The sequence below is a fragment of the Gadus chalcogrammus genome, chromosome 11 (assembly GCF_026213295.1).
Source record: "Gadus chalcogrammus isolate NIFS_2021 chromosome 11, NIFS_Gcha_1.0, whole genome shotgun sequence".
Classification (NCBI taxonomy): domain Eukaryota; kingdom Metazoa; phylum Chordata; class Actinopteri; order Gadiformes; family Gadidae; genus Gadus; species Gadus chalcogrammus.
In genome coordinates this window covers 17,444,171-17,467,256 of record NC_079422.1, presented here as the reverse complement: position 1 = coordinate 17,467,256, position 23,086 = coordinate 17,444,171, and the positions used below count along the sequence as shown (strand labels likewise).

Sequence of the window (23,086 nt, the reverse complement as noted above, 5' to 3'; positions counted from 1 at the left end):
TTTCGACCGTCAAGCAGCTCGATGATTCCGCGTCGATTGCTTTGTTTTGTACAGAGGTAGACATGACTAGAAGATACTTGAACCAATGAGTGCAGTCGCGATCGGAACCGACTTACGATTTGACCTTTGCTTTGTATGAACATACTGAAGGCTATGATCGTTCGGTCCAGTGTCAGATGCTGTACACCGGTCAGCCGGCAGTACCGGGTTCATGTCGGCTGGGCAGGGCGATGGGGGGAGGCAGCCGGTACCAACAGCTCTTCTACCCAAACCGACTCTCATCCACGAACCATCCACACTTCAGCCGTATGCCAAAACAAAAACGTGCTTAAAAAGCTCATCAACAAGTCCTTAACCAAGTAGGTTTTAAGGAAAGATTATTCATGAATTGTAAATAATGTTTTATTCAGTTTTGCTGCAAAGTTTCAGTTTATCGATCCTTTTACATCAGTTGTATGGGAGATATAACTTTAAATATAGCACATGCATTACCCTGGGCCTGTATAATATAACCTAGACTGTACTATCTATACAGTGTTACTGAATTAGATCATCAATTGGCATTTTTAATAAATATCCTGCACTTTAAGTAATACAATGTCCGCCTACATGTGTGAGGGTAAGCTGAGGTACAATGCCCAGCCCGTGTGTGTATATACGGATACATGTGTCCTTACTAAATGTGTGCTTTATCTGAAAGGAAGAAGACTTGGTACGAGACTCCACCACCGGTCAGTCACAACACAACACAAAGAACAATATCAGAGATATAGCTCTTTGTTAAAGTCCTAAAAATGTCCTTAATGGCATTGCGCATATACATTCAATTGTTTAAGAAAAAGGATGTATAATTTAAACAGCAGGTCGTCATTCAACTGAGCTAAAGCCTCCATCAGCTGATATATGGATTGGAAAGGAGAGGCTAAAATGTCTTCCCTTCCCCGTAGAAACCTTCCCCTCTGAACCTGCCCAGCAGGAAGGACCACGAGGACAGTCACCGCTGCAAGATCCTCAACACTATCCTGTATAAAGCTGTGACGGACCTGCTCACATCAGCAGAGGTAGCTCTTATGCATTCATTCATTACAAACCATCACTTATGAAACACTTCCCTTTGTTTGAGTTCACTTCTTGTTGACTCGAACCTGACAAATTCAGGATTTTTGGGTCCCATACAAACATTTTCAAGCAATGTCAATGGATATCTAGATTTAACTTTGGCTACAGCTACTGTTGGTGATGATAATGTTTGTATGCCGTATTGGGACGATATTTGTATGATAAGCAATGACTTTCCAACAATTTCAATTATGTCTACCAATATCTGACCATACTATTTAGATTAAATGAGAGCAATTCCTCATTAAACTTCATTATTCATTTTCCGTATACATTTCTTCCTGTTCTCAGCTAGGCAGTGAACTGCATACCTTCAGCCCAGAAATAACCAAGGTAAATATAAACATATCTCATGCACCTGTCTATGTAATATATTCTCTGTTTAAAGGTAACCATAACTCCACACGAGTCGGGGCTAAGGGAAATACTTTTGTTTCTGTAAAATAACTAAACGTCATGTCTAGGAGCCTTTATGTTTGCATGTGCAAATTGCAATCTCTGATCTGAGCTTATCTGTTCTGTTTTGGATGTAGGTTTCCCTTGCGCGAGACTTCTCCAACTGCCGTGTGTTCTGGAGAACCAGCCGAGACGCCCAGAGAGACGAGCTGATTCAGAGAACCTTGGAGAAGAACGCAGCGCCGATCAGGTGAGGAACGCCAGGCTCTGAGCCAACACTGAGTACACCGTCGAGGCTGTCAGGTCAAAGGTTTTGGTATGATCCTCGTCTCTGTGCTGACATTTTATGCAGGTTATACAAAAAATATATACATAATTCAGTGTTAGTATTCTGATGATAAAATGTGCATCAGATATACCTGATTTTAAAGCAATAACTGTGTTTTGGTGATTTGTTTAATTATTCATACCTATATGTATGTTGGTCATGACTCTTTCTTTTATTTTTCATCTGTCTAGGTATCTGATCATGTCCCAGCAAATTATGGGTGGGGTTCCTCCTATTGTGTTTCTCAGGGACAAACAGCTTGCTGCTCTTGATGAGGTACTTTCTATTTATTGTGTTGACAGTTTCACAATGTGTTGTTTTTTTACTTAAGACTGATTGCAATATCGTGTATGATTTAGCCACCAAGTTAAATTTTCACTGAATAAAACGTTTCGTTTGTAGATGGTTGGCCTTCCATTTTATGCATAACGGAAAATGTACTCATGAATCCTTAATACAAATATAAAGTCAAACGAGAATGACTACTGTTTACATCCCATAGGCATTGATTTGTTCCCCTTTGACCCATTACTTACCCAACAAAATGCCAGTTACTGAGTCCAAGTAAATTCCAAGCAATATTGACAACCAACAATGCATTAGTTATCGTGTCAAACACCTCTTCTCAGTTTACAGAGCAGTTCCACTATCTAAACGGTAGAATAACGTTCCAGTAGTGTAGTGTGGGTCACATTCGGTTCAATATAGATAGGATATTAATCGGATTAACTTTGTGTTGTTAGGTGGATATGCTGCTCAAACATGCTGACTTTGGTCCGGATCAGCCAGAAAACAGGTGCTTTACATCTTACCTACATTTTGCATACATATTACCTACATATTGCATGATAACTGTCCGTGGTAATCATTTTGTTAAAGATATTCACCTCTTAGTTTGCCAACAATAACTCTCCAAATAAGGACATGTTGATTTATTCACAAAAAATCCTTTGATTATTAAATGATCAAAATTTCATCAACATTCAGTTTTTAACCTTAACGATGGCAGAAAACTGTCGTAATTGTAGTGCGTCTTTGCCTCTTTTGTGATCAACCTTTCCTGTACCTGCACTACTGATCCAGCGTTCTCTGTCTTTGTGACCCATGCAGGATAACGGTTGCAGAGGAAGCGGGTCCCGTCTCACACTCGGCTCGGCCGGCGCTGTACGGCATCGACCACGGGCTGCTGAACAAGCAGATCACTGACTGGTGCCATCAGTCCAAAACGGAAGCGCACAGCCAGTCCCACGAACTTCAACAGGTAGAAAAAAACAAATCTGCTCTTAAATACATCGGTGCTGTTGCCTCTCACGGTTTGGATTTGTAGATTTTATTCAACCAAATAATTGTAACATGCACGGTACTCACAATGTCAGCCTGGCATGTCTATCCTGTAGCTCAGTGTTGCTGACTTACAGGGTTAACATGCCGAGTACTGTGCACTAGTCACTAGTGTTGTTGTTTTTCTTCTTTAAAATGTGGCAAACCATTAAACAGCTACTCTGATCAAGTGTGGTGCACTAACTCTGCATGTAACACACCGCAGCATGATTAAACACGGTATGTTTTGGTGTGTGCTCTCAGGAGCAGCTGTTTGCTATCGAAGAGCACAAGAGACAACAGATCATCAGGAAGAGGAAGAGGAAGGCGCGGCCACGGGACGATGACATCTCTCCCCGGGACTTCCTACTGGCTCAGCAAGACATGGCCACGCCCCGAGGGCGGGGTCAGAAACCAAAAGAGGAGGAGCCAGAGGAGAGCAGCGCCTTCAGGGAGGAGGAGGCCCATCTACGAGAACTCTCTTCCCTGGAGGAAAACAAGAGCTCATAACAGACGAATCACAGCCCAGCGACGTTTCAAGTCGTATAGACCTCTGAAGAATAAGTCCCGCCTCCGAGGCTCCGGTTCCCTCGGTCAAATGTCTATTGGACTTATTCTTCAGAGGTCTGATGGTAAAAAAGATGAACTGCAATAGTATGTTTGAATGCATTTGCCTTATGGTTAAATAAACAATGAGTGTTGTAAGTTATCGTCATGGGATCACTATTGTGGCTGTAAAGGGCTTCCAGTTTTAGTAAGAATAATTGCGATGCGTACCGCATTATCACACTTTAATGCACAGGCTTTGATTGGTCTAGCAACATTTTGAATCTCATTGGCCATGGATGGCAAAATATAGATTTGTATTATTCTTATAACTTGTGTTTTGTCGATCATCTGACATAATGCACAGGTATTTAAGTGAAAGTGTGAGGATAGCCAAATGGTTGGCCCTGCTTCTTATATCAGAATAGTGGGTGGGGTCTAGCTCAAACAAGGTGTTTGAGCACCTTTTAAAGGTTGTACTCATGGATGTTTAATTTAAAACAGAAAACAGCCGATGATGGGGGAAACAAAGATACTCAATGTGAAAATTTCAGTTTTATTTTTCAAAGTAAAAAAAAATATCAAGTTGCATTTGACAGCAATTATATATGTGTTTTGTAGCTTGTTACTAAAGAGTGAGACTGACCGATTTGTTGTGATGTGCAATGTATTACCATTTAAGTCCTGCAGATTTTGATGTGATCAAAGAGACAGCATGAAACAAAAGTGCAACAAGAGAGAACAGAACAATAGATTAACTCCTTAAAAACAACACACCACACTACAGCCCCGTTAAAATACTAGACCATGCGCTTCACTTCAGAAACAACCAAAAGCGTCAACAGTGTTGAGCCTACAGCAGAAAAGCACTAACTGTACGCTTACGCTTACTGTAGACTCTGGTGGTTTAAAAACATAAAAAGCCAGCGTCCTGTGGCACAAATGACTGGATGTACTGGTAGTGTTTTTTTGGTAGAGTCCAATCTAGTCCTGCCTTCCTTCCACAGTGTGCAGAGACACAGAAGAAAAAGGTGTCAATAATCCAAGTCTATGATCAGGAAAGCAATGTGTGTGGTTTTTATTGTGAATTTGGACAGCATTCTTCCTTCAAATTAATTGTGTGCTTCTAACGTTTAAGTTAGTTTAGTGAGCAACCTTTCCCTGCTAGGTTAGGTAAGGTTAACCTATGCGGCATTAATGTTCCACCTCCAAATAGGAGAATCCAGCATCACTGTTTAAACTGGCCTACTTTTGGCCTACTTGTGTACCAACCAATCAGCGTCCGTTATTATCAGCCACACCCCCAATTAAAACCCAAAAGTTTTGTCCTACTTTTCTAGAACAATGCCCAACTTCAGCTCATAGACATGTGACGGAAGCCAACATAGCCGACTTCCATTGTTGCCCGGGTGGACTGAGCCCACCCTTCAGTTTGATTGGCCTATGGTCCTTGTCCCTCCCCCAAGAGATTTATTTTGTTGTTTGGTTTGCTGTTTTTCGCTCAAATGTTTCTCTTCACATATACAATTCCCTCATCATCCTTTACCCAATGTAAAATGTAGAATGGTGTATACCGTAATATATATTGTGAGGAGATAACCAAAATAGTGAATGAACAAAAAAGACAGTGAAAAAAAAAAAAAAAAAAGATAGAAAATACTTTATATCCAAAATAAAATATGTGGGAAGGTGGATGCTTTACCTTTTATTAAAGGTACTTCATTTAAGTTGGCGTTTAATAACTTTATATCATTTGGATGCTGAAGCTACCTATTTTGGGATGTGGCCCACGCCATTGCTCTGGGCAAACAAGCCTCAACATGCACATTCAGCAGAAATCTTCCTGAAAATAAAATAAAGAATACGTACCCATTTAGTGTGGTTCATCGGTGAAACCTAGGTGAGGGTTTCTATGTAGTGACCCAACAAGCGACTTTCCTGATGGACAGACACTACTTCCATACATACATTTACTTTTTTTCCCCGTTTCCTATTGTTAAGCATGTTTGCTTTAATGAGTTTTATCGATGCACCTTTTCATGTTATCCCATCACAATAACCCAGCAAAAGAAGAAAAAAACGTGGCAGTGAATCCCAAACTCACTGCCTTCACTCACCCCTCCCCACTGCAAATGTACCACGATTCAGTCACGCAGAATCAACAACAGGAACGCTTGGTTTTCAGCTGGTTTAGCACTGTCGTCCACTAGGGTCCGTCCAGACTTCTACTCCAAGTACCGTTTTGGCTTCAGAGGTTTTCAATATACAAGTCCGTTGGCGTGAAGACAGTGAAACCGTTTGCATTATGTATGAATGGTTTAGTGTCCTTCCTTAGGGGGTTGCTGAATGGGCCCCTCAGGGCTGTTCCCCTGACTCTGGCCCCCCCGACACAGTTCTGTCAGGATCCTCTTTTTTGCATTGGAGAGAGCCAGGGTGGGTTAGGGGTTCGGCATAGGGGTGGTCCCCAAAGGGCCCCACAATCTCTACGGGGTCCGGGGGCTCCTGTTTGCATTCGACCAGCGTTGGTGTCTGGGTGTCCTTGCTCGCCCGTGGACCTAGACCCGTGGAGAGAGAGGAACGAGGGGCTCAGATAAGCAACTGGGCGTTCTGATTGGTCGTTTGCCAGAATGATTAATTCAACCCCAAAGCGAGTCAAACAACGCAGCAGTCCAATCTGACTAATTTTCTGTACGTTTGTTTGGCTATGTCATAGTCCAAAAAATATGATTTTTTTTTTACTTAAAAAAATAAAAAAGTTACTAACATAGTAACTCATGTATTTAGTATGATGAAAAAGTCCAATGCCTTGATTATCTTTTTTAGAACATACATTATATATTTTTTGCAATTTTGTGTGGAAAACATGGTTGAAAAGGCTAATCAGCCTATCAACAAACAGCTTAGAGTTTACTTATTATCAGGCAAGCAGCAGAGGGGTAAGAAACAACACAAATCACTAATCAACCCAATCCCCTGCTCCTCTACCCGTTTAGAATAAGCAGTGGACGCCATTTGTCCTCCACATCTCAAGTGAGAAGCAGTACCTTGGCTGGTCTGACCGTGCGGTATGACCAGGTTGTGTTTGACCGCCTTGAGGTGAGAGCTGTCGAAGCCCAGCAGCACACGGAGCCCGCGCCGCCGACAGTCCTCCCGGCACCTCCTCCTCTTGGAGCTGAAGATGGACGTCACCTCCGGCTGGCTCAGCTTCAGCCGGAGGACCAGGAACTAACGGGGGGGGGGAACCCAGAGACGGTCGTCATGACGAGCAGGATGACGTTCAAGTTATACCAGTTTATGTTTGCAAACGACGAGGCAATGCCGCAATGCCACACAGACACACAGACACACACACACACACCTCTATTTCCTTGCGTGTAGGGTAGGGCGTCTTGTGGAAGTATTTGTTCAGGAAGAGTTTCCTCTCTGACAGGGGTCTCTGTGCTAAGCCGGCGGGGATCTCCGTCGGGGAGTCGACGTAGGGCTCAGGACCGGGCGGGGCCTCCAAGCCCTCCCTACAGCGGGAGACACAGCAGTCAGGTCCTGGGCTCGATGCAGTTAAGCTTTTTTTATAAAAAGGACAATTTAACTGACGACTAACAAACAAAGGTAATAGGGTCGCTAGATTATGGAAAAAAAAAATCATAATCCCGATTAATTCGGTCAATATTGAAATCACGATTATTCATATCATTATTTTTGAGGTTGAAAACACAACGCATTTATTTCGCATTTCTCTTATAAAAACGCTTTGCCATTCCTATAAAACATTTAATAAATAAAATAAACATACAAAAAAAGAAAAAAAAGAAAAAGATTTGTTTCTGCCCAAAAATCCAAGTCACCGCCAACGTTTGATCACCCGCCCGGCCCTTAAAGGTACAGTACCTGGCCGCGGCCACGCCCCTTCTGGAGGCCGCCCTGCCGCCGGCGGAGGCGGGGTCGGGGTTGAGCCGCCGCTCCGCCTCCTTGGCGCTGTGGGGCGCGCAGCGGCAGCGCTGCACGTGGATGGAGATGGTGCGCGCGCTGGACGGCTCCATGTACACGCCCAGGCAGTACACGCACTTGAAGGCGGGCGTCTTGAGGATGGCGTGGATGGCGTGCATGACGTGGTGCCGCCGCCGCAGATGCTGCACGTCGGCCGCCGGGCCCCGGGGCCGCAGGTCCGTGCAGAAGGGGCAGGAGGGCTGGCCGTTGGCCGGCGCCCCGGGGGCCTTGGTGAGCCTCTCCGTCAGCTGGAGGTGCATGACCTGGGGGGGGGGGGGGGGGGGGGCAAGATAACTTTATTTATACAGCACTTTTCATACACGAGGGTAGGGCTGGGCGATACGGCCTAAAAATAAAATCTGTTTTATTTCAAACCAAACCCGATTATAGATTTTAAATCGATCTCTTTTTTCGATCCACCCAATGCCAGGACGATGAAGTCCCCCCGCCGCCGCCGCCGGCACCACCCACCTCCAGGTCCGTGTCCTTGTGCACCAGCGCCAGGTGCAGCTCCGGGCAGCCCAGCAGGTCCTTGGGCACCTTGAGGCTGACGATGGGCTTCGGGGACAGCAGGCGGCTGTCCTTGGTCACCAGCAGCCGGTGGTTCTTCCACAGCTGGTCGCGGTTGACGGCGGCGGCCAGGCCGTGGGCCTCGTCGCAGTGGCTCACCAGCTGGCGGAAGGTGTAGAACACCAGAGGGCACAGGAGGCACTTCATGCCGTGGAGGAGATGCAGATGCAGCCCGTGGTCGGGGAAGACACTCTTACAGAGCAGGCACTCCAGGACACCGGACGCACTCCACGTCTGCACACGCCGGGGGGAGGAGGAGACGGGGTTAAGGGTTGGGTTGATTTACAGGGGTTTGACTTCAGCAGGGAGACCATCATTTCCAACCTAGAGTTTTTTTTTTTTGTAGTTCAAGACATTGTTCATGTTAGGTTTGTAAAGGAACGTTAGTTTTGTTTCATGAATGGATCTTTTAGCATTTATATATTACCATCTTAAACAAGACTATTTACAAGCAAAGCATTGGTGCAGCAAAGTTTGACGTGCGAGCTACAGAATAGTCTACTGGCCTGGTTTGGAATGGGGCCGACACAATGTGTGATGCGAAGCGAATGGAGGATTTTGGACCATTGCAACCGTAATACAGGGAAACTTGCATCGCAACTTTAAAATCGACATAAAGGGATTCCATGTTGGTGTTCCGCATGTTAAATCATCAATGAAATGATCAAATCAATCTTGTAAAACATTGATCATGCAAACCTCGGACGGCCTTTGTGGAATGAAAAAGAACAAATAGAAAAATCAATGCCCTTACCACAAACTGACTCTTCGCCCCCAGTGCCTTGCCCTTGGGGGACGACACATTGCCCCGATTGGACCTTAACCGCGGCAGAATGGTGTTGGCTTTTGGGACCCCCGTGGGTGTGGACCCCTCCGTCCGCTGGGTCTGCGCTGTGCTGAGGTTGGCCTTAGGGACGGACGGCGCAGTTGCCTTCCCTGTGGGCGCGGACACAGCCGCCCGCTTGGCCGGGACCGGACCGGGATTGGCTCGCGGGACGGGCGGCGGCGACGACGGTACCTTCCCCGTGGGGGAGGAGAGCGCCGCCCTGTTGGTCTGCGCCGCGCTGGGGTTGGCCTGTGCGACGGGCGGCGCTTGTGGAGGAACGTTGACCAACACCGGGGGCTTGGCCACGCCGGACTGAACAGGGACAGCCATCTGCACGGCGGCCAGGGTGTAGGTGGGCATGCCGTTGACCTGGGAAAGGGCATGGAAATCCTCAGTTTGCACTCTGGTGCTGTTCCCGTGCCTCAAAAGGTCACATATTATACCACCGGGTGTGAGCGTGATTAGCCTCTACAAGCCATCTTGAAAGGCAGCCTCTTCTGACATCACAAGTGGGCGTGTCCACCTAGATGTGTGCTGGATAGAACAGTCTACCAGTGCACTGTAGCAAACGTTGCTCATCTATCCGTTATACATCTAGGTGGACACGAGGGCTGGGTAAATTGATCGATTCATCAATGCACTGCAATTTATTTGTTCTCGATTCAATTTCGATTCAGAATTTTTTTAAATAGATTATTTCCATAAAAAATTTAAATAAAAGAAGCATACTCGGTCATTGTAATCTAGAAGCGAGTATGCCTAAATGTACATGCCCTTTTACATTTAGGTCAGGGTCAGGAACAATACTACAAAATGGTGTATTCCCTTTTTGCTAGTTAAAGCCCAATGAAATGGTTAATTCATTATGAAATTGTTAATACTAAATAATATTTAGGTATTTTTGTCATCTGCACGTATTATTGAATCGATATCGAAGAAATTGGATCAATATCAAATCGAAATCGAATTGAATTTTGAGGTACCTGGCAATACCCAGCCCTAGTGGACACGCCCTCGTTGGATGTCAGATGACGCAGATTTTCAAAACGGCTTGTAACAGCTCACTCTAATCGCACTCGCACCTGGTTGTATAAACGTCACCTTTAAGAGGTTGAATGTGTTAAATCTACAGTGAATTGGACCACAGTTTTGTTTATGGGTGTAGTTGCATGGCCTACCTTGTTGCCAGTGGGTATGAGCCTCACAGACTGGGAGGACTGTAAGGATAGACCTTGGTTCAACATCAGGGACTGGCCAGGGCCCATCTGGAGGAGTCAGTAATACTTATTTTAAACGGCATTCACAAAAGGCAACGAAAACATGATATCGAGTGAGCCAAACGCAAGCACAGGCTCTTGTCTCGTTTGAAAAGTGCTGAAAAAGTGCTCTCGTTAATAAAGTGTAATGTTGTAATTATAAAGCATTTAGGGGTGGGGTCTTCAAAAATGACCATCAAATAAGTATGGAAAAAAAAATACTCTTATGCCTGCAGCTCTATATAGAACTATACTATACACTACAATACAGTTCTATGTTATGCCGTTAACATAATGGGGAAGAAGATGAGATGATCCCGGATGATCCGAAGTGTCCTCCATGCCTCATTTAAACTGCACAAAAAGAAAGGAACAACAGTAAAGAACAGGGGTGGGGCGTTCTCACCTTGTTGCCGGTGGCTATGAAGCCCAGAGTTGGGTGCGAGGAAAGAAGCGTCCCCCCTTGCTGTTGGGACTGTATAGACAACCCTTGGTTCAACATCATGGGACGAACAGAACCCACCTGGGAACAACAAGAGGAGTCAATTAAACCACATGAGGTTTCCTTTTAAAGGGGCTGATATCATGCTTTTTCGACTTTTCCCTTTGCTTTAGACTGTTATATGACATATGTGTACATGTTTAACGTCTGCTAAGATAGAAAAATCAAAGTCAGAGCCAGGGGAAGTGTTCGTGCATGAAACAGTGCAGATGTCACGCCTCTCGGCTACCCGCAATGTTTACAACTTCTCGGGGGTCTGAATTAGCTGTCACACACAAAGCATTCAACCAATCACAACGGAGTGGGCATGCTGACCAATCACAGCAGACTGGGCTACTCGGGAGGGGGGCCTTAAAGCGACACGATACAAAACAAGTCTTTTGAAAGACGCTGAAATTGGTTTGCAGAAATGAACAGTGTGAGGATAATAAGGGGTATTTTTTAACATACAGCCATGCAACCCTATTCTAGTTTTCACAAATACAATTATTTATATGGTATGGGATCTTTAAGACATTAAAATGAATAGGTCATAATTAGATATTATCGGCCGATATTAGGCCATTTTCCATCGGTATTGGCCGATTAATTCATATATAAAAAAAATTGTATATCATTTTTTTTTGGGTTATTGTGTATTTATTCAAAGGAATTTGAGTTTAATATCTTAAGTTTGTATTTTTGGACATTTTATTTATCAGAACTGAAATACATTTTGATTTTGACCCTTCTGTTGTGACAATAAAACAATAAAATGAAGTTTATTTTTAAACTGCATTATCTTATTATTTTAGTGAGGACTCTGAAAATCTATTTATTTATTGTTACACGTTTCTGGAATTGTTTTTTAAATATATTGGCCGATATATCAGATTTTTAAATCACCAAATATTTGTGAACCTGAATTGATTAGAACGTAATAAGAACGTTGTACTAACCTGGCCTCCGATCAGCAGCGACTGGTTGGGCGCCATGGCAGCAAAGGAGTTGGTATTGCTGGGGGCGAGGACCACGGACGGGCCCAGGGTCTTCCCCTGGGTCAGCACCATGGCCTGGCCTCCTGCCGCCTTCCCGTCAGACAGGAGGGTCTGAGGGGCGCTGGCGCCTGCCGTCGTGGCTTTCCCCTGCGTTAGAACCATCTGCTGGCCCGATGAGGTGGTCACCTGTTCCCACAACAACAATACAGCAGGAGCACAATTAGAAGAACTCTGTGGACAACAAATAGATATAAAACATTCCTAGGAAAGAGCCTAGCCCTGCAATACTTTGGTTACATCAGGAACCTAACCTCACAGAAATAACTCAAACGGGAGGGCCAACTACAGAGCACGCAAATAGATAGTTAGATCGATCCTTTTAATAATCCTTTACAATAAATGACAGTGCCACTGCAGCTTCAAGACAGACATAACACCACACACTTCCTCAGATAGCTTCCATACCTAAAAAAGTGCAAAGTTATTTTTGAGCATTGTAAAACTTTATAGCAGCTGGTATACAAGACTTTGTGTATCTATCAGTCAAATGCTTGAATAGGTGAGACACCTCACAGTCATTTAACTCTTAGCAGGAAGCCGCCACCCAAATCATAGTTTTCTGGACTGGTTAAGAGCAGTTGAGGAGAAAAACATTCTCAGTTGCGTAGACGAATAAAGCTATAAAAAAGGTAGTGGTGAAGAACAAACAAATGCCCCCACCTGCATCTCTATCTGGCCCCCCCGTCCCTGGCTGAAGAGCAGCGGTTGGCCCGGAGAACCGACAGAGCCCATCTTCGTCCCCAGGTTGAGGGTGAGACCCGCGGGCAGCAGCACCTGCTGGGTCTGGCCTGGGCTGGAGCCCGTCATCGTCATGGTCAAAGGAATCTGGCGCACAGGGCAGGACAAACAGACACATTTACATTTAGCAGACGCTTTTATCCAAAGCTTCTAGTAGCTACTCATGTCAGAAGTAAGAGACAACAATATATCTGTCGGTACGGTAAGGATGTTCATAGAAACAAGTGCCAAGCACTAACAATCACTAGGTTAACCCAGTCCCCGTCTACAAAAAAGATAGCTGGGATAAGACGCTACACAATGCTAAGTACTTTTTTAAAGTGCCAGAACTTGTGCTGCTATCCATTTGGATGTAAGAAGTGGTAAAGTAGCAAATCTCCCAGCTTTCTTGCGGCATTTCACTGAGGCACGCCCCCTTTTGGTTGTAGTATCTCGTCACTTACAAAATAGAGCGAGCAGAGCTGTACAACTTGAAAAGAAGATGGCTGCGTCCATAGTTTATGAGGGTTGAGATGTATTTTCATTGCTGCTTTAATCCGGTCACCAATTTATGCATTGCACGACCATGCAATAAGTGCGTACATTAAGTGCCAGGACGTATACCATACAATAAGTGCAACAGAGGGTTGTCTTTAGGAGAGCTAAGGAGGAGAATGGGCGCTGAGGGGGTAGGGGGGGAGGCTGTGCAGAGTCCAGGTGAACTCAAACTAGATGTGTGACTGATAGATGAGAAAGATTTGCTACAGTCCACTGGGTAGGCTGGTAGACTGATCTATCCAGCACACATCTAGGTGGACACGCCCACGTGTGTGATGCCACTAAAACACAGAAAAAGGCAGATTTCCAAAGGGCTTGTAATAGGTAATATCGCATTTTAGCGCGATTTCGGTTTAGCGTCAAACAATCACAAAATTAACATAATCGAGTTTTTCGATATATATATATTTTTTTATTATTAATGTTTTATAGAAAGTGCAGAAAAGCTGGATACATATCAGGATATTATTTTAGATTGAAACATTTTCTTTTTGACCGTTTGAATAAATACAACCTGTTTTCAAACCCAAAAATAATCGTTTGAATAATCGTGATTTCAATATTGACCAATATAATCGTGATCATGATTTTTCCCATAATCGGTCAGCCCTAGCTTGTAATGGCTAATCAGACTCACACCTGGTGGCATAACACCCCTTAAAAAAGCCCACCATAGAACACAAACAAGGGGAGCCCCCACCAGGTGGGGTGCCTACCTGGTTGCCCTGCGCTCCCGACGACATCACGAAGCTGACGGGTTTGTTCGAACACGACGGCTGGCCGGGGGCGGCACGCACCGCAATGCCGGACCCCGCTTTCTGATTGGCCACCAGAACCTGGGGCGCCCCGCCGCCGGCCGAGCACACCAGAGAGGTGGGCTGGGAGTGAGAGGCCACCAGGACTGCCTTCTTTGGGGGCGCAGACTTCCCGTTGACGGGGGGGAGGTTCATGCCTTTGGCAACCAGCGAGACCACCTGCTGGAGGGCCCGGGGAGCCAGGTGGGGCAGCTCTGAAGCCTGGGGCAGGAGAGGGGTAAGCAGGGGCAAACAGAAGTCTTAATGCCAAAACTGTTAAACAGAAAAAAAAAAAAAACTAAGACAGAACTGTTCAGCCTTTGGACAATTCCTGTTTCATGTTTTATGTTTTTGTGCCCTTTTATCTATTTACATACGTATATTTGGTTACACATATGGTTTTGCACTTCTTTTTATGCTTTTATATCTAATGTTTTTCATGTAAATCGAATGTTTTTTTATATAACTGCATCTTTCACTTCCTTTTATCTTTGCTAAGCACATGGAGTTGTCGTTCTGTGGGCTATACAAAATAAACTTGACTTGACTTAATGATATGGAAGGAGTCTCTGTTGCATGGATGGATGGATGAATGATTGAATGAATGAATGTATGCATGTCCTCAATTTCCTCGAGAACCGTTCATCCGATCGACTCCACACTGGGCGGGTGTATTGCTGAGGACCCAAGGAAGTGGGTCAGGGGTTGATGTGGAACGAGTGCACCGCTCCATTACTCCTCACAATAAGAGATTCAAATGAGGCCATGGAGGCGTTTTATCTCCTGCTTCTGTCTGGTGTGTTCATCTTCATGCCATTATATTTATTATAGGAAGTGGATCAACAGAATTTTGCAGTGAAAACATATATACAGAAGGAATATTACTTTTTAGTTTCCTAATTGATCCTTTCATGTTATTTGGACCATCCAAAGCTAAAATCGTAGTTTAGAAGCTAACACAATTGACAATAATTTGCATCACAATGTCTAAATGTATTTAAACCTCTTCATCACGTATATAGTCAGGAGCAACTACTGGCCTACCGAGTAAATCAACATCAAAATACAACTCTTTTTTAATCAGTTTTTTTTTCTATAATGTTAATATTACAATTCCTAACATGTCTGAAGTTATCAGTAGGGGATGTGACGATTCACTCCGCTCACGATTCAATACGATACACGATATTTGGTTCACGATTCGATATTATAAGGATATTTTGAACAAAACTTGAATGAAGAAAATGTATGACTGAAAAAATATTCTCGTTTATATTAAACACACAAAATAAGCAAAAAAATGCCATTTGCCTTATGTTCCCATTTCTTATGAAATTTTAAAGAAGATGTGTTATATTAACATGGTTTTATAGACTAATCATCTTGTCATAATGGCAATAAACATAACGTTTTTTCTTAGTCTATTAATTTTTAATAATTGTTCTATTAAGTGCAAACCTAAGTCCATAAATAAAGTATGAAAAGGAAAAAACATATACATTATACCGCAGACCATTTTTTCGTCTCAACAACGCATTTCGTCATGTTTTAATAACGCGACATTTCGTGGCACGAAATATCGTCACACCCCTTTTAATCAGTCACTCCCTTTAGTACCTTACTGCCGGCGGGGGCGATCTTGGCCACGCTGCAGTGCTCCACCAGCAGGGGCTTGATGTGGGCCTGGAGCTCCTGGTGCTTGGTTGAGCTCAGCAGGTGGTACAGGAGGTGCTCCGAGGTCTCCGCCGGCATCTTGCACACGCAGCAGGAAAACTTGGACTGTTTTACCGTGGTCCAAGTTTCATTGCTGCCTGGGCTTTCTGGGAGGGAAAGGACAAGATAACAAAAGGATGTCAGTTGAAAGATGTAAAACACTGTGTTGCGACAAAGTTCGGGCAGAGTTTGTGCCGCACGGATGAGTTTTTAATAACCTCGGGGTCATTGGGAATAGGTAATGTAACAGTTTTACATTGTATATCACACATAATGTAAAAATCGTTTTACATTGTGTGATATAATAATGTAAAATGAGTAAATACATATAGTAAATACATACATATAATGTAAATACATATGGGTATATGTATTTATACCCATATATTTATACCCCCCCCCCCCCCCCCAAGTTGTTTTGTCACTGTGAACGTGGGCATCATGTGGGCATTACGCCCACGTTCACAGTGATGTTTCACGGTCTAAACAACAGTATCTCTCCTGCTCCCACCAGCTCTTTCCAAACAAGCCCTCCCCATTACTGGATTACCTGCTCAGGTAGGCAGTAAGTGTGGGCGGAGTCAAGAGGGAGACAACATCAGTACCCACATCCCCAGCCACACCCCGTGACACACACAGAGTCAGGCCTCCCGTCAATATTGAAATCCCGATTAATCAAATTATTATTTTTGAGTTTGAAAACAGGATGCATTTATTCAGCGTTTCTGCCCCAAAAAGCAGTTTGTAACTGAGAACTTTTCCCTTAAAAAATATTTTAAAAAACGTTCAAATGGAAAATTTTGAAATAGAAAATAGTGTACAAAATATGTATCCAGCTGTTCTTGCAATTTCTATAAAGCATTTAATGATTAAAAAATAAATACAAAAAGATTTACATATATAAATAAATTGTTTCAACTCGATTATGCTAGTTTGGAGATTGTTTGACGCAAAAAACAAGAACGTGGTCAAAATGCGATTAACTGCACAGCCCTATGAGATGTGGCTACCGTTTGGCGCAGGCTTGGCCCTCTTCTTCAGAGTGGTGACCTGGCAGCTGTAGTAGCGCTGCAGCAGGGCCTTGCAGTGAGTGAGCAGGACGTGTTTCCTCATCACGTACAGCAGGCTGTCATGATAACCGCAGGCGGCACACGAGTACTTATCGCCGCCCGGACCCACCGTGGTGACACGCACGCCGGCCTGACGGAGCACATTCACAAAATACACATCAGATGGGACACACACACACAGTTGGGGATGGCTGTGTCAATGCAACATTTGGAAATGCTTTGCTATAAGGCTTTTTCCTTTCATGAGTCTTTTTATTATAAGTTAGAAATAAAAATTGCTCAGGCCGGCTGAACGGGAAATAGGAAGTCAGGCACTGCTCTAAACAGCATCATGCCATTATTGAACATAATAATTCATTTTTAAGCAATAATGGTGGCTGATAGCTGTAATAGACTAATAGATGAACTATGACGAGAGTAAATTAATTACTTTGAAATTTCAAAATATTAATTTAAGATTACAATTTATGAGACACCGGCCAAGTGAGGCATTTGAAAATGGGCGACCCTAACCTAATATTCCACGTGAAACAGCCCACCTGTGTAACAGAGACTGGCATTCTCGCCAGGGTCTTGGTGACTTTGTTGCCCGTGTTGCCGTTGCTGCTGCCCGCCGGCGCCGCCTGTGGCTGCGTGTGGAACAGCTTGGCGTGTTTCGAGAGGAGGTCGGGCCGGCATATGTAGGCGCACGCGGGGCACGGCGAGAGGGAGGCCAGGTCCCCCTCCTCGTCGTGGCATCGCTGGACGTGGTTCCGGAAGGTCTGCCAGGAGCGGCAGGAGAACCAGCAGAGGGAGCAGCACAGGGGCTGGGTGCGGTAGCACCACTGGAGCAGTGGGGAGCGGGGTACACGACATGGGATAAGAGTCAGTGGAACTGAACGGAGAGCCCTTTGATTATTCACTGAACGGTATCGAATTAGTTTAAAGGGGATATATTATACCACCAGGTGTGAGTGTGATTAGTGTCACAAGTAGGCGTGTCCACCTAGATGTGTGCTGGAAAGATGAGCGTCGTTTGCTACAGTCCACTCGGTAGGCTGGGAGACTGATCTATCCAGCGTGAATCAGGGTGGACACGCCCACTTGAGATGTCAGAAGAGGCAGATTTTCAAAACAGCTTGTAACGGCTAATTACACTCACACCTGGTGGTATAATATGTCACCTTTAAAGTAGACATTAGATTCAATAAAACAGAATGGATATTACTATGATGGTTCCATTACTTTTAGGTAGATGAAATAGGATAAGATTCTATAGAAGTGAATGGTGTTTCTTTGATTAGTCTATAATATTGCGATAGTGATTTTTGCTCACCTTTTTCCTCTTGGTCTGGTAACAGTCTGTGAGGTCGTTCCATTCTGTGTTCTCATAGCACTGCTCACCATTGTCACCACTCTTATCCTCCTGGGGAAGTATAGAAGACAATTGTAGAGGGAGCAAAACTGTTTGGAAGAAAATGGCAATATCCATCTTTACAATCGGCCCATCCAAAATCAGGGTGTCCGTGGCAACAGGGCAACCACAGATGTCCCCGTTTCCCTGGCAACATCCTCTAGCCCCTCCTGGTGGCTCCTGAGACGGCTACGGGCCTAAGAGGTAGAATCCATCCGGTGTATCTTGTGTCTGACCCGGGGCTCATCTGAGTCGACTGAGGCTCCTTTAGGGAAGCCTAACATAAGCCTGCATCACTTCCATCCCCATAACCATCCCCCTTTCAGAAGGGAGTCGTGTGCGGTGACGTGCTTCCGGAGGTGCACTCATGTGTAGATGTGTTTTAATTTTTTTTACATAATTGTTCAATAATTTGCAAACGTCTTCATTCAGTTGTTACAAACAAAGGTTTGTATTTTATGTGAGGAACCTACCTTTAGGAAGTCTTGGCAAGAATCCAGTCCTATGTCAGTCAGTATTTCTTTGACTCTCTTCCTGGAAGTTCTGATTCTGTCGAGCCTCTGAACTGGAACCTGGTACATATCTGTATGGAAAGAGATGCCATAGCAGTGAGCACATCTGCCCTGTTTCATCAGGCTCCAGAGACAGTGTCTCCACAACTTTCAATGGTGAGATGTTATGGTTTCAAACAATGTTATGGGTTTATAATACAATTATGGGTACTATTTTGTAGATCCGTTAATCAAAATGATTTACGAAAACTAAATTCAATGCAAGTTTCACCAAGAGACCAGATGTTAGAGAAAACCGGTTTAGTATTAGCCTAGAAATCTAGACGCCCCTAGCGGCAGCAAATTCAATTTGCAGCCAGGGAGGTCTCGCCTTCTGTCGTCGTTTTTCGGTGCTGGAAACAGAAAATGTGTCAAGCCAATCAGATCGTGAGGGGCGGAATTGAGCCGAATGACGACAGAGCTGCGACGGTTCCGTGTTAGAGGTAAACAATAATGGCTGCTGCTGCTGGCGAACAGCTGTCTTTCGACTCGGCTTTGGCCGCGACTCTTCCAAGACTTGAAGTTATCATTTTCTTTGAGAAATGAACAAAGACCTGCACTGAAGTCTTTCCTGGAAAAGAAAGATATATTCGGAGTTTTGCCGACCGGATACGGTAAAAGTTTCGTCGTTGGTCTCCATTCTCTCAATCCACCATTCGCAACACTTCCCCATGGAAATCTCCGTCGCTCCGACTACGTCACCTTCTTCGTTGCTCTGATTAGTTGTAGCGCTATCCTATTGCGTGCAGAGGGAACTTGAAAGACAACCGTTTATCCCGCCCACACTGCCACCGTACGAGAACAGACCCAATATTTTTCCGATATGGGTCTGGCTTGCCAGGCTAGGTTAGTATAGTGAATTGAGAATATTTCTGAATATAGATGTTGGATTTGAATTGTATTGCTCTGTTCAAATGTTATAATTTATAGAGGTTTGGAGACTGTTTTAGTCCAAGAGTCTGCAGATGTTCGTTGTTATGTTGATTGATACTTTCTTCTTTAGGGGACCGCTATGAGGAATGATTAAGAACTTGCTGTTAATCATTCTAAAGATTCATTCCAAAATGTCCAGACTATGATGTATAAAATAACTTATTGATTATTACATTACCTATTCCCAATGACAAAGACCTTAATCTTGACAAAGACCCCCCTCCATTTCTGCCTTCAAATCTAGGCTAAAAACCCACCTCTACTCCCTGGCCTTCCTTGACCTTTTAGCCTACCTCCTGTTCATGTCTGTGTGGTATGCCCTGGAAATGAAGTTTCCCCCTTTGCATTATTATGACCTCTATGTATTGTTGTGTTGTATTTTATTCACTTTTTATCTTTATTTATTATTATTATTATTGTTATTTTTTAATTATCATTATTATTTTTATCTTATTGTACAGCACTTTGGTCAGTGTATGCTGTGTGCTCTATAAATAAAACTTACTTACTTAATCTGACATCAGATGAAACACTTGGTACATAACCCAAATTGAATAACCGTTCCAAAAATCAGCAATAACCCTTTAAAAGAAGTGTGGAACCTTCTATATAACCTACACATAACTTAAGGTCTCAGAAGTCTATATTTTAAAGGGTTTTCAGTGATGGGTTCAACCATATGTCTGCTTGCTAGCATAGCTAGCCACCTAAACATACTCAACATAGGCCTGGGCGATATGGCCTAAAAAATAATTCCCTGATTTTTTCACAAAAAATCCGATTTCCGATTTACATAAAAAGGCATTATGGGAAGCCCTGCCATTGTAAAAAGTGTAACCTGTAACATAATATAAAATTTAAAATATATAAAATATTTCTGTAAACATAAAATATTACTATTGATAAGAGGTAGTTCTGATAAAGTGCCAACATAACATTCAAACTTTCAACACGTGTTCATTAATATACAGTGTTTTGCAAACGGTAATTAACTTAAAAAAAGTAGTAACAGGAGAAGAATGAGAAAAACACACACGCAGCTCTTTCCTTCACTCGTCGTCTGTATTGAATGAGGAAGAGGAGTGCGATCCCCTACTGGAGCCCCGAGGCATTACCAACAGATCGACGAATTATTAAACCACACAGATATATTTCAAATTAATTATGTTTACCTCAAAATAGATTATACATGTATGAATAAATTGTTGTATACAACTTGTCACACTCGCCACACTGTCATGTTTGTGTATCACTTTGGTAATTGCGCGCTCTGTGCCGGGGGAGGGCTGAGCCCATTCCGAACTACGGGAGCTGAGAGGGAGGCGTTGGCGGATGTTGAAGAGAAAACCGATTTTCATTTAAACAAGTCGACGTGAGCTACACACTCGAGTTAATCGATAACACCGGTTTATCGCCTATCCCTAACAGAGGAAAAAACAGAAAATGGTGTATTGTTTGCAAGTCTGGAACGTACAGGAACATTTTAGTCCTTCACTCCTGAAGTCAGAAGCAGAAGGTCTAATATGATTATCTCCAATGATGTGCTGAATCAGATTTCGCCTTGCAGTTGTTTTCAGATACCTCAAAAGTTGTGTTTGAGTTGAAGAAAAACAAAAAATATTCCATAATGTTTCTAAAAAGCTGCTTCTGATCCACCCTGATTATAGCGTAGAACGATAACGACAAGGCCAATGTTTAGCTGCAGGACTCCTGGAACAGAATTTGATTAGTATAGCCCTCCTAGCTATGGTCAGACCATGAAGAATTGATGATTGGTAATAGTTTGCTGTTTTTCTTCTGTTTTAAGTTTATCATTTATCCTCATGTTATATTTTGGTCATTATTGTTATGCACCTTTATACAGTAGGTCTGTATTAATATTTAAAAACTCTTAATAATAATAGCGTTAAATATCATTAATTAAAGCATTGTACATTGCCATAAGGTGCCAGGATACGCTACCTACAAAAGTATTTTGTAAACGATCAGACATTAGCATCGCTAATTTAAAAAAAACAGCATGCAGGTGGCTAGCATTTTCTGTTGAGCATTTACTGGGTTGTCACTTTGACTGTTGTCAGTGTATATATTCATCTTTAAGAGCCAAAGTTTCGATTTAAAGTCTGTCCAGTATCTGCATAGCTCTGCTAGCTAACCAAGCTGGGGGCTGCTTTGTGACTGTGGTCCCGATCTCAAGGTTTCTTCCGTTTCTCAAGAAATCACAAATGAGTCTCAAATTACACTGAGCCTCGGGTCTTTGTTAGAGAAGCCCTCACGACATCACATCAGCGGACCAGAAGCAGCTCTATGCTGATCATCAAGAGGTGCATCAGTCACACATTTCCATTTACACACACACGCACGCACGCACGCTTCTAACTTCTTATCACACAACCTCAATAGAAATCCACCAAAATGCTTTGTGTGACTTAGATGAGCATATATCATGCTAATTCATAAGTGTCTATAAACACAACAGCAATAAACACACAGCTCTGATTCAAACCCATCCTCTGACAAGCTCTAAATCCCCTCAAACGAAAAGGACCCCGTCAGGGAACATCTCAACTTCTGACTCCTGCTTCACTTTCCTCCATCCTCAGATCAGGGCTCTTGGGGGCGTGCCGGTGGGGGGGCAATCTTAATATATATTGTGAGCTTAACAATTGCGTTCGGTGTAGTCACACACTCATGTCACACAAATAAACACTTTGCGTGAGCAGGTTACTGGCTTTTGATCGTGGCATTGTCATACACACATCACCGTTTGTGTCAACACAAGCTTTACCTCCACCCGGCAGAACAAACGCTGCTACCTGGGGCTAGCCTGATCTTCACTAAACCAGATCTGAACCCGGGTCCTCCTGGGGCTAAACGTGGATATTATGTCGCTGGATAACGAGCATGAAACTACAACGGCTGATCAGTCGGGCGGACCTACGAGCTAGCGAGCGTAGCTGAATAGCGCCGAGTGCCATTCAACACAACTTTGCACTGGGTTCCCGGTACAAAGTATGGTAGGTTAGTGCGTAACATGACGGTCTCGGAGACAAGAAGCGGGTTGTCCGTCGCCCACCTGGTCGTGCGTGTTGATGTCTCTCTGTCTGGAGGAGGCTGTAGGGCAGCGCTACTTGTACAGGGGCCGGCGTGCCCGTGCGTACTCCTTCACCAATCCGGCGCGAGGGCTAGGACTTCGGCGTCACTCGGGCGCGCTCACGAAATTGTTACCCGAACAGATGCAGGTCCCCGGAAGCCACTTCTCTTATCATTACTACCGCTAATCTGCCTTGTATAGACGCGCCGCATCGAACTTAACTTATTCGAATACTAACCATGCCCCCCTTTTTGTTCATTCCTGCCAATAACACAACTCTATTGCGAGGGAACATGGCGGACAGGAAGTGGGGAAGTGACGTCAGAGTCATTGCCTAGACTGTCTGGTTAAGAGACCAATCAGAGGCTTGGGGGCTGGT

The 23,086-nt window shown here is 43.9% G+C and overlaps 2 protein-coding genes across 3 annotated transcripts; one reads left to right on the top strand and one right to left on the bottom strand.

Moving 5' to 3' along the window:
- The first annotated feature begins 27 nt into the window (after positions 1–27).
- On the top strand, positions 28–5,320 carry rbfa (ribosome binding factor A). Its single transcript, XM_056602112.1, has 9 exons — positions 28–359; positions 701–731; positions 948–1,061; positions 1,411–1,452; positions 1,653–1,765; positions 2,035–2,119; positions 2,587–2,639; positions 2,954–3,104; positions 3,428–5,320. The coding sequence occupies exons 1-9, from the start codon at positions 136–138 to the stop codon at positions 3,671–3,673; spliced, it is 1,059 nt and encodes a 352-aa protein (XP_056458087.1). The 5' UTR covers positions 28–135; the 3' UTR covers positions 3,674–5,320.
- LOC130391814 (activity-dependent neuroprotective protein 2a-like) lies at positions 3,799–23,068 on the bottom strand. 2 transcript variants are annotated; one of them, XM_056602111.1, is made up of 17 exons: positions 19,235–19,857; positions 18,603–18,712; positions 18,052–18,141; positions 17,276–17,560; positions 16,677–16,866; positions 15,571–15,773; positions 13,876–14,175; positions 12,545–12,709; positions 11,786–12,010; positions 10,752–10,868; positions 10,268–10,354; positions 9,018–9,458; positions 8,165–8,497; positions 7,595–7,956; positions 7,068–7,221; positions 6,754–6,934; positions 3,799–6,264 (listed from the first exon to the last, which is right to left on the bottom strand). In XM_056602111.1, the coding sequence occupies exons 2-17, from the start codon at positions 18,708–18,710 to the stop codon at positions 6,065–6,067; spliced, it is 3,441 nt and encodes a 1,146-aa protein (XP_056458086.1). In that variant the 5' UTR covers positions 18,711–18,712; positions 19,235–19,857; the 3' UTR covers positions 3,799–6,064. The 2 variants fall into 2 exon arrangements, with proteins under 2 accessions (XP_056458086.1, XP_056458085.1); XM_056602110.1 differs by lacking the exon at positions 19,235–19,857 and adding an exon at positions 22,690–23,068 and having other exon boundaries at positions 3,801–6,264.
- Between the last annotated feature and the right edge of the window lie 18 nt (positions 23,069–23,086).